General features: G+C 41.2%; 2 protein-coding genes across 2 annotated transcripts; both read left to right on the plus strand.

The window, feature by feature from the left end:
* Window positions 1-4617: 4617 nt before the first annotated feature.
* Window positions 4618-6127, plus strand: LOC130449876 (uncharacterized). Its single transcript, XM_056787922.1, has 2 exons — window positions 4618-5898; window positions 6035-6127. Exons 1-2 carry the CDS (start codon window positions 4618-4620, stop codon window positions 6125-6127), a joined length of 1374 nt encoding a protein of 457 aa, XP_056643900.1.
* A 17-nt stretch (window positions 6128-6144) lies between these two features.
* On the plus strand, window positions 6145-8121 carry LOC130449877 (uncharacterized). The gene has a single exon (XM_056787923.1). The coding sequence runs from the start codon at window positions 6145-6147 to the stop codon at window positions 8119-8121; it is 1977 nt and encodes a 658-aa protein (XP_056643901.1).
* The last annotated feature ends 3307 nt before the right edge of the window (window positions 8122-11428 follow it).

Genomic DNA, 11428 nt, shown 5'->3' on the forward strand with positions numbered 1-11428 from the left:
CTGCACTCTTCAACGAAGCAGGGACTGGGAAGCCCAAAACGAAGGCAAACTGAAACCGCAGGGCCCCAGTCTTTAATAACAGGAACCATTAGCGTTTTTATAAGTACAATGTCGTCCAACGACGATATCAATCCGATCGAGCCGCTTTGGCGCGCGATATCCTAGACGGGAAACCACTCTGGGGGGACGATGTAGAACCTGACATTGCGTCAATAGAGTCCGAGTACAGGGGCATATTCGGAAGTCCCTCTCTCTTAGACACCAAACCAATCTTAGATCAGTAAGAGGAACATAACCTGGACCAGCCAATTACAGAGTCAGATATCCTATGGGTCATTAACACATCAAAATCAGGGGCGGCTGGTCCAGACGCATTGCCCCCGCCAGCTCTTAAAACGGCCCTTGTGAAGAGATTGGTTCTATTATATAGTGTCATGTTTCTCTTTGGAGTTACTCCCGAGGTGTTTCTGGGCGTTACCGATACACGCCAACCAAAGAGGTTTCATGAAGATCAATGGTGTCCTGTTAAATAACATCTCACACCAAACGCTCATCAAGGAAAAAGACGTAGAGTTGGGCCATACAACATCTTGTCGTTAGACTAAAGCCTTCGATACAGTATCGCAATGGTCCACTCTGCGAGCTCTGAACAGATTCGGTATAGAAGAGACAACAAAAAGGTATATAATGGACTCCTACCTAAAATCTTATACCATTGTATCTGCTGGCAACAAGAAAACAAGGAGAATTAACATCGATAGAGGCGTAAAGCAGGGAGACCCTTTATCGCCCTATCTTTTCAACTTAGTAGTGGACGAGTTGGTTTGCGAACTAGAGAATGGTGGGTCGGGCATACCTGTCTCAGATGACATGAAGGTGTCAGTACTAGCGTATGCGGATGACCTAGTGCTATTGGCAGAGTCTGTCAAGGGTGCCACTAAGCAGCTTAGAACTGTTACTGAGTTCTTTGCGAACGAGGGATGTCGATTAACCCGACAAAGAGTGTTACCATATCGGTTAACGTCAACCGAGGCAACAAACACTCTTACGTGGTTACTCGGTCTCTATACGCGGCAGAGGATCAGATCATCTGCCAATTAACACATCAGGATATGTTTAAATACCTGGGCAGGCGGTATGGAGTCACCATTTCCGACCTCAAAATCCAGCTCTATAGAATAAACAAAGTAGTACTTCAACCGGCACAGAAACTTAACATCGTTAAACACTTCTTGTTGCCGCGCATACAAGATCAATTACAAAGCGCCATAGTCACCAAGAAGACTTTAAAATCCGCTAATACGATCATCAGAGTATCCATTAGAAAGTTTCTTGGTCTGAACCGAACATGTGCGGATGCTTATCTGCATGCCTCTATAAGAGATGGCGGCCTGGGTATAACTTGCTTATCCCAACAAGTGCCCGCCATAATGAAAAGACGCTTTAATAATTTAATAAATAGTGCTACGCCAACAACGGCAGCTGTTCTTTCCCTGCCTTATAGCGTTAAACTATATGAAAAACTGTTGATGTGGACAAATAACAGCGGTGGAAGCAGTAGCATCATCGCACGGCAGATGATCGAGAGACTGGAAAACATATATTCTAGCAATGGTCTCCACAGAAAGTGGAAGCTGGATCAACAACCCTCAGCCCTACTGGTCAGGGTCAGATTTTGAAAGAGCTGTGCAACTTCGAGGCAATCTCCTACCCACTAAGGGCATCCCGTCCAATCCACTACATGAGACAAAATGTAGGATGGGATGTGATCGTAACGAGTCACTTAGCCATGTATTACAAAAACATCCTGCGTCACATTGGCAGAGAATGAGGCGGCACCATCAGCTTGTTACGCATACGCGAAAAATTGCCGAATAGAAATGATTGGTAGTAGAAGTTGAAACCCCCATTAGATGCATCAACGGCGCATTAAAGAAACCCGATCTCGTGCTCCAGATGGGTTCAAGAGCCATACTGTGTGACATTGACGTTAGCTGGGAGGTATCTAGTTCCCTTTCCCTAGCCGCTATGAACAAGAGCGCCATTTATAGCGAGCCACGCTTCCTAACTGCCATGACATCTCGATACCCTGGAAACATATCGTCGTGGGAGAGCGTGGAATCTGGTGTTGACATAATAATATCATTTCTAGTATTCTAAGCAAGACATCAGATTTTACATTACCAAAACTATTATTGGCAGCCTTTCAATTCATCGCTATTTTATGGCTCAATCTTAAATAGACTGATTAAACATCTACTCAAACTAAGAAGCCTCAATATGATTTTCGCCCGAAGGTGTACTACCATTAGATATAGGTGGGAGTGTCGTGGGATCCTTTCAGACGCGCACCAGCCTAATACAGCTGGGGAATACAATGTCTTGGCCTCGCTTTGGAAAGGAGTCCGTCCTGGAAAGTGGCGCGGACTATGAAAACGAAATATTGGCGGGGCAGGTTAATTCCTAAGGCCCCATGTCGTGCTGTTGTGGCCACAGAGACCCACCTTTATTGATTTAAGGGTCCAGGGTGAAATAGGGTGGCACGTAGTCTCCACTGAAGGGACTGGCAAATGGAAGAGCCGGGGTTTGGAACCTTGTATGTGACAGGCCACTTTGACTGCATGATGACAAGTGTTGTAAAGTGGCTCTGTCCAGGTCCGTGCGGCTTGCCGCGGCGATAAGACATATTTCTGATAGCCAAATGCCTCGTCATCTAAGTAGTGACGCGCATGAATGGATTAACGAGATTCACACTGTCCCTACCCACTCAGTGGCGTTAATCGACGGTGATCTCAAATATTCTTTATTTCATGCCGCGTGCACGTGACGAAGTGATGAACAGTGTTTTTATTGTATTGCGTGGTAAGTAAAAAGAAAAAAAAAAAAGAAAGAAACTTTATCTCAAATAATATTTATTCCAAACCGTGTGCACGTGATAAAGTGATGAACATTTTTATTATTTATGTTGTAAGTAAAAAGAAAAAAAAAAAAAAAAAAAAAACTTTTTACCTCTATATTCTCGGCTCCAAACTGCGCGTGTTAAAGTGCTGAACAGTATTTATATTATATTATATTATTTGTAAGTAAAAAAAAAAAAAAAAATTTATCTCTTAAATTCTCGGCTTCAAATCGCGTGCACGTGTTAAAGTGCTGGACAATATTTATATTATATTTAGTTTAAATTAGTATACAGGGACAATATATGAACAATGGATATAACCGAAAGTGATTCTTCGGACACGAGCGGGAAAAATGACATGACGGGAACGCTGAGCGAACCCGTACTTAAATATAAAAAATCGACTAAGAGAACACCAAAGCAAAAAAAAAGACAAGAAACTGACTCAGAAGAAGAAGAAGAAGAGGAAGCAGGACAAACAAGACCACAACAGGAAACAAATATGACAGATATAATGAAAAGGACGAAGACATTGACCAAAACAGTAGAACAGGCCATAACCAGAAGCTCACCAGAGTCCAAGGGAAAGATCAGCTTTACCAAAAAAGACCAACTGACTGTACGGGAAGCAATGGCCGAAATGCAACAACTGGTTCATACACTCATAGCTGTTGCATATGACCAAGAAGTAACGATCAACAGACTAAAGACTAACACGGACAAAGACAAAAATAACGACAAACTAGACATGATCTTAAATAAAGTAAACGACCTAGAGAGCAGACTGAACAAAGTGTCAATCCCAACACCTCCACAACCTAAAGTCACCCACCAAAACCTCCCGACTCAACCCACAACAAGGACATACGCCTCGCTGGTTGCACAAGCACCACAACCACAGACTTGGAACTCCCCCCCGAAAACACCGAGTTTTCGAGACCCTGGTCAAAAACGACACAGAGGACCCTCAGAGAGCTCTCGATATTGTTAAAAAAATTGTCAAACCAACTGACATAGAGACCATGAGAAGAACTAAAACCGGAATAATCCTTATAAACAAAGACAAAGACACACAAACAAAAATAAAAGAAAAACTAGACAACAACACAAATCTAAAGACAAAAGCAATGACGACGCAACAGGACCCGATAGTACTCATCACAGGCGTACAAAAAGGAATAAAAGCCGAAGATCTACTTCAAGACATACTAAACGAGAACGAGAACTTACAACGACAATTCGGGAATAGAATTAAAACAGAGTGCAAGAGACTCGGAGGTAGACCATGTCGCAATCCCTACAAGGAAAATATACTGCTTCAGTGCCCAGCAGACATCTTCAGAGCCATTATGACAAAAGGACACATATACATAGACCTGACGAAACTCTACACACAAGAACACATCCCGGTGACCCTATGCTTCAAATGCAGCAGATACGGACACTCGGCCAAATACTGCACTGACCAAAAATACACCTGTTACCGGTGCGGAGACGCACACGACCCAAAAACATGTACAACGACAGACGTTAATTGCCACAATTGCAGACTGCTTAGATTACCACAAACAAGACACGAAGCAAGAGACAGAAACTGCCCAATATACATAAAAAAACTGAACGAGACAAGACGCAACATTAACTACTAAAACACACACACACACACAAAACAAAAGACAAACTAGAAACTCACAAACACAAAACACACAACAACATAGATGACAATAAAATTTTTACAGCATAATAGCGGAAAGGGTAAAAGAGCGACAGACCAGCTGCTACAAACATGTAACGAACAAGACATCGACATAATCCTAATACAAGAGCCATTCCACGACATAAAGCCACCTCCTAACTACATAATAACGAGACACAATAAACATAGCAAAACATGTACAATCACAAAGGCCGTGTACAAACCGATTACGATCACCTCTATGACTGACGAGAATACCACAACCATCCAAATACAATTACAAGACACAACAATACACATCATCAATATATACGACGAGCCAGGGGGCAATAGAAATAAAAGACTAGATAGACACAGAAGGAAAATAGAGGAAATAAAAAACCCCTTTATACTGGCAGGAGACTTCAACGCCAAAAACACCGGATGGGGAGGAGACATAAATGACGACAGAGGAGAGGACATACTGGACTGGATAACTTCGAGAACTTACTTTATAAATAACACACATGACAGCCCACCGACATTTATTAGCAACAGAGGGAAAAGCTGGGTAGACTTGACTATTACAAAGGAAATAACCTTAACGGACTGGATCGTACATAACGAGGAGACACTCAGCGACCACGCATATATAACATACAACATAAGACAAAACATGAGATATGATCGACAAAAAACAAACAAGACAAAATATGACTTTAACAACACAGATAACGAGAAAATTAAAAGAATCACGGATAATCTTGACTGGACCCTGCTCTACGACGTAGAAAGTACAGCGCAAAAATACCAAAACAACTACGTTAAAATCATGGAAAACGGGCTAAAAAAAGAAAAAAGGGAAAAAAGAAAAAAAACTCAAATATGGTGGACCCAAGAGCTGACCAGACTAAGACAGAAAACGAACAAGAAACGAAAACAATATCAACAAGAACAAAACACAATAGAAAGAGCAATTAAACTAAACATTTACAGAGAACAAAGAAGAATATACAAAAAAGAGATAAAAAGAAATAAAATAAACTCACTACGCCAATTTCTCACCGACAATGACCCGGATAATCCATGGGAAACAGCATATAGAATACTAAGAGCAGGGACCACAACCGACTACTCACTCAAAACGATAGAAAAACAGGACGGAACGTGGACAACTACAAGAGAGGAGACAATAATGACTTTACACGAAATGTACTTCCCCCCAGACGACATACAAAACGACACCCCACTACAAACCGAAAAAAGAAAAAATATGACCAGAGACTTTACGACACCCGAAGACCCGATCTTTACAGAACAAGAGGTACAGTGGACAGTAGCAATAATGAAAAACAAAAAAGCGACATCAAATGACAATATACCAAAAGAAATAATAAACATAACAAACGAATACAACGTCAAAGAACTAACATCACTATATAACGCATGCCTACAAGAAGGACACTTTCCTAACATTTGGAAGACCGCAGACATGGTGTGGTTACCAAAAAAGAACGGCTCCAAAAGACCAATCTGCCTGCTACCAACACTAGGGAAAATTCTCGACAAAATGACAGCAAAAAGACTAACTTACTACCTAGAACAGACAAACAATATTGACGAGAGGCAATACGGTTTCAGAGAGGGACGGACAACCACAGAAGCCATTGACAAAATAATCACAAAAATAAGACACAACAAAGACCACAAAATACATACGTTGGTCATAACATTAGACATGAGCAACGCGTTTAACACAGCCTGGACACCACAAGTGGTAGACATACTAAGACAAAAAAATATACCACGAAACATCGCTAAACTATGCACCGACTTCCTTAAGCACAGACACATACGAACCGAAAACATAGAGACCGACACACACAGAGGATGCCCACAAGGCTCCAGCCTCGGACCGGCTCTCTGGAATCTAATTATGGAGGACTGGTTCAGGTACTTAGACGAGACAGGAGGACTAGACATAGACGACATGATTCAAGCCTTTGCGGACGACCAAATAATCCTACTGACGGGAACCTCACTAAACGTTCTAGAGCGGAAATGGAGGAGCATCTGGGCCGCTTGCACAAAATGGGCTGAAAACCAAAAACTGACTTACAACAAAGAGAAGACAGAAATTATGTTCATACCCTACAAAACAACGAGACAACCGAGACTAAAAATGGACGGACATACAGTACAAATTAAAGACAACATAGAATATTTAGGACTGACAATTGACACAGGACTGCTATTCTTGGACCACATCAAAAAAGTTAGAAAAAAAACCTCTGACATAGCGAGTAAACTGATAGCAGTCACGGGAAGAAAATGGGGACGAAAACCGTTAATACTTCGACACATATACGAACACGCAATAAAACCTATGGTACTTTACGCCTCAGAAATATGGGGACATAGATACAAAGACTCCAGAATAATTAGACAACTAAGAGCAACAGAAAGACCTTACTTACTAGCTATAACAAAAGCATACAGGACAACACCCACCTCGGCCTTGCATGTGCTTGCGGGGGTAACCCCCCTACAGGCGGACGCCGGGGCGAGATGGGAAACGTACATCAGACGAAAACCGCTACTAAACACGCTTCATACCTACACAACTGACAAACCACATCCGACCAGAAGACCACTACACCTACGTTTAACAGACGAGACACAAGAAGAACAAACTTCACAACTGCACATCTACACTGACGCTAGCAAAAAAGACGAGAGTTCAACCATAGGAATCTACATAAAAAACACCATACAAAAATATTATAAAATAAAGGTAACCACTACATGCGACATCAACACGCTCGAGATGTACGCTATATACATGGGAACAACAATACTACTCGAACTAGCGCAAAATACACCATCGACGGAAGTAACAATACATACAGACTCAAAGAACGCAATATACACACTACAACACATGAATACTAACACAAAAATCACAGCAAAACTGACAAAAAATATACAAGACCTTGAACAAACGGGAAAAACGATTACGATACAATACACAAACAGACAACGTCACGGAATGCAAATAGCAGATAGGTTAGCGAAAGAGGCGCACGAACAACCGGAACAGACAACTAAACTTTTCACCAAAAACATGTACAAACAAGAACGACATACCCTTGCAATGAGACATTGGCAACAGCTATGGGACAACGAAACAACAGGACGCAAAACCTATGAGTGGATAAAACACACAAAACATAAGTACGCAGACCTGAACTGGAAAACAATACAAGCACTTACCGGACACGGACATATCCAAACATATTACGAGCGTTTCAACTTACGAGAAACAGACGGTAACTGCACACACTGCCAGACTCCGGAGACTATACAACATGTAAGAAATGACTGCACAGAACACGACAGACTGCAAGCCAGAACCCTACTCACAACAAGACTCAGGACACTTGACATTCAATACCCGCCAACAGACATAGACATACACAACGAGACGATCGCCATATGGCTGAACGAGTGGGCGCAACAGACCATTCATGACGACGAAACAAATTGAATAAAGGGCTCTTTAAGCAGTATGACAACAAAACAAAAAAAAAAAAATTCTTTTCCCAGACTACAGATTGCGAAGAACGAACTATCGGGACCTGCCTGGACACACGACAAAAACAGACCAAAATATAGACAAAAGACAGAAAAGACTAGACTAACGAAAGTATATAAGTTTAAAAATAGTATATTGTTATATTTAGAAATAAGTTATTTAGCTTTAAGTATCGTATGTAAATTCTAAAATAGGACAAAGAAAAAGAAATTTGGGATCTTCTTCCCCGCTCATTTTTAGGAGTAGAGGAGATGGGATGGGTTCTCTTGACAGTGGTCTCGGTGGATTCTGGGCGGAAACTAGCCTTATGCCGCAAGGTAGGTGGGCCGTGGCACTGCGTAATATCACCACGGTGATGGATGCAGTGTCACAAACCTCGGTAACGTGTCCCTACCCACTTAACTCATAAACATTAATATCCGAACTTGGTGCGCCTACCAAATTCGGCTTTTTTTATCTTATCGTATGAAACATAGTTATAGGATGTAACATAGACAGATTTAGCGTAAACAAAACATTTACTAGGTTAAGTCATCACCTAGTGATGTAGTGACATTGAAAGTCATAAACAGATAAACAAATACTGCTCTCGTTAACGTAATTATAAACATGGTCCTAACAGAAAATGAAAGTGACACGGACACGAGCGGGAAAAAAGACATATCGGGAGCGCAGAGTGAACCTGTTATCAAATATAGAAAACTAGTACAATCGCCGAAAAGAACACCAGGATACAAAAGAAAACAAGAAACAGACTCAGAAGAAGAAGCGGGACAGACAAACACAAGACCACAACAAGGAACAAGCATGACGGAGATAATGGAAATGGCAAGATTGACCGTAGCAGTAGAACAATCCATAACCAGGAGCTCCCCGGAAGCCAGGGGAAAAATTAGCTTCACCAAAAAAGACCAACTCACCGTACGGGAAGCAATGTCAGAGATGCAACAACTGATTCATACTTATAGCGGTTGTATTTGATCAAGAAATAACGATCAACAGACTAAAAACCAACAAAGACAAGAGTAAGGACAACAATAACGACAAACTAGACGACATTTTAAACAAAATATACGACCTAGAAAGTAGACTGGATAAAATGTCAACACTAACTAACAAGACACAGACCGCAACCCCAACACCCCCATATCCTCAAACCATCCATCAGAATAACACCCTAAACCCCCGACACCACCCACAACAAGGACATATGCCTCACTACCTGCACAAGCACCACAATTACCAATGCCTACCTGGAACTCCCCCCCGAAAATACCGAGAGTTTTCGAGACCTTGGTCAAAAACGACACAGAGGACCCTCGGAAAGCTCTCCATATTGTCAAAAAAATAGTCAAGCCATCAGAGATAGAGACCATAATAAGAACCAAAACTGGAATAATACTTGTAAATAAAGATAGAGATACACAAACAAAAATAAAAGAAAAATTAGAAAATAACACAATCCTTAAAACAAAAACAATGACGACACAACACGACCCGATAGTATTAATCACAGGCGTACAAAAAGGAATAAAAGACGAAGATCTACTTCAGGATATACTAAATGAAAACGAGGATCTACAGCAGCAGTTCGGGAATAGGATCAAAACAGAATGCAAGAGACTCGGAGGTAGACCATGTCGCAACCCTTACAAGGAAAACATATTGCTTCAGTGCCCAGCGGACATCTTCAGGGCCATCATGTCAAAAGGATACATCTACATCGACCTAACGAAACTTTACACGCAGGAACACGTCTCAGTGACCCTATGTTTCAAATGCAGTAGATACGGACACTCGGCCAAATACTGCACTGGCCAAAAATACACTTGTTTCCGGTGCGGAGACGCGCATGACCCAAAAACATGCACAACGATAGATGTAGATTGCCACAACTGCAGACTGCTTAGATTACCACAAACTAGGCACGAAGCAAGAGATAGAAACTGCCCAATTTACATAAAAAAACTGAACAAGATCAGACGCAATATTAACTACTAAAACACACCCACACACAAAACACACACCAACATAGATGACAATAAAATTTATACAGCATAACAGCGGAAAAGGTAAAAGAGCGACAGACCAGCAGTTCCAAACATGCAATGATCAAGACATCGACATAATCCTAATACAGGAACCATTTCACGACATAAAGCCACCTCCTAACTACATAATGACGAGACACAATAAACATAGTAAAACATGCACAATCACAAAGGCTAAGTACAAACCGATGACGATCACCTCTATGACTGACGGGAATACCACAACCATCCAATTACAAGACATAACAATACACATCATCAATATATACGACGAACCAGGGGACAATAGGAATAAAAGACTAGATAGACACATAAGGAAAATAGAGGAAATAACAAACCCCTTTATACTAGCGAGAGACTTCAATGCAAAAAACACTGGATGGAGAGGAGACACAAATGACGCCAGAGGAGAGAACATACTGGACTGGATAACTTCGAAAACCTACTTTATTAATAACACACACGACATCCCACCGACATTTATCAGCAATAGAGGGAAAAGTTGGGTAGACTTAACTATAACAAAGGAAGTAACCTTAACGGACTGGACTGTACAGAACGAGGAGACAACATAAGACAAAACATGAGAGATGAGCGACAAAAAACAAGAAAAATAAAATACGACTTTAACAACACGGATAACGAGCAAATTAAAAGAATTACAGATAATCTTGACTGGACCCCGCTGCACGACGCAGAAAGTACAGCGCAGAAATACCAAAACAACTATGTTAATATCATGGAAAACGGGCTAAAAAAAAAAGAAAAACTCAAATATGGTGGACCCAAGAGCTGACCAAACTAAGACAGAAAGCGAACAAGAAACGAAAACAATATCAACAAGAACAAGACCCAATAGAAAGAACAATTAAACTAAACATATACAGAGAACAAAGAAGAATATACAAAAAAGAGATAAAAGGAAATAAAATAAACTCATTACGCCAATTCCTCACCGACAATGACCCGGATAACCCATGGGAAACAGCATATAAAATACTAAGAGCAGGAACCACAACCGACCACTCCCTCAAAACGATAGAAAAACAGGACGGAACAAGGACAACCACAAGAGAGGAGACAATAATGACATTACACGAAATATACATCCCTCCAGACGACATACAAAACGACACCCCCCTACAAAAAGAAAAAAGACAAAATATGACCAGGGACTTCACCACACCCGAAGATCCGATCTTCACAGA

This window comes from Diorhabda sublineata, chromosome 10, assembly GCF_026230105.1.
Source record: "Diorhabda sublineata isolate icDioSubl1.1 chromosome 10, icDioSubl1.1, whole genome shotgun sequence".
Classification (NCBI taxonomy): domain Eukaryota; kingdom Metazoa; phylum Arthropoda; class Insecta; order Coleoptera; family Chrysomelidae; genus Diorhabda; species Diorhabda sublineata.

Excerpts from the sequence above, each read along its gene's own strand:
- LOC130449876 (XM_056787922.1), top strand. The coding sequence starts at position 4,618 with ATGACAATAAAATTTTTACAGCATAATAGCGGAAAGGGTAAAAGAGCG. Across the intron at positions 5,899-6,034 it reads CGATCTTTACAGAACAAGAG|GACACTTTCCTAACATTTGG; the intron begins GTACAGTGGACA and ends GCCTACAAGAAG.
- LOC130449877 (XM_056787923.1), top strand. The coding sequence starts at position 6,145 with ATGACAGCAAAAAGACTAACTTACTACCTAGAACAGACAAACAATATT.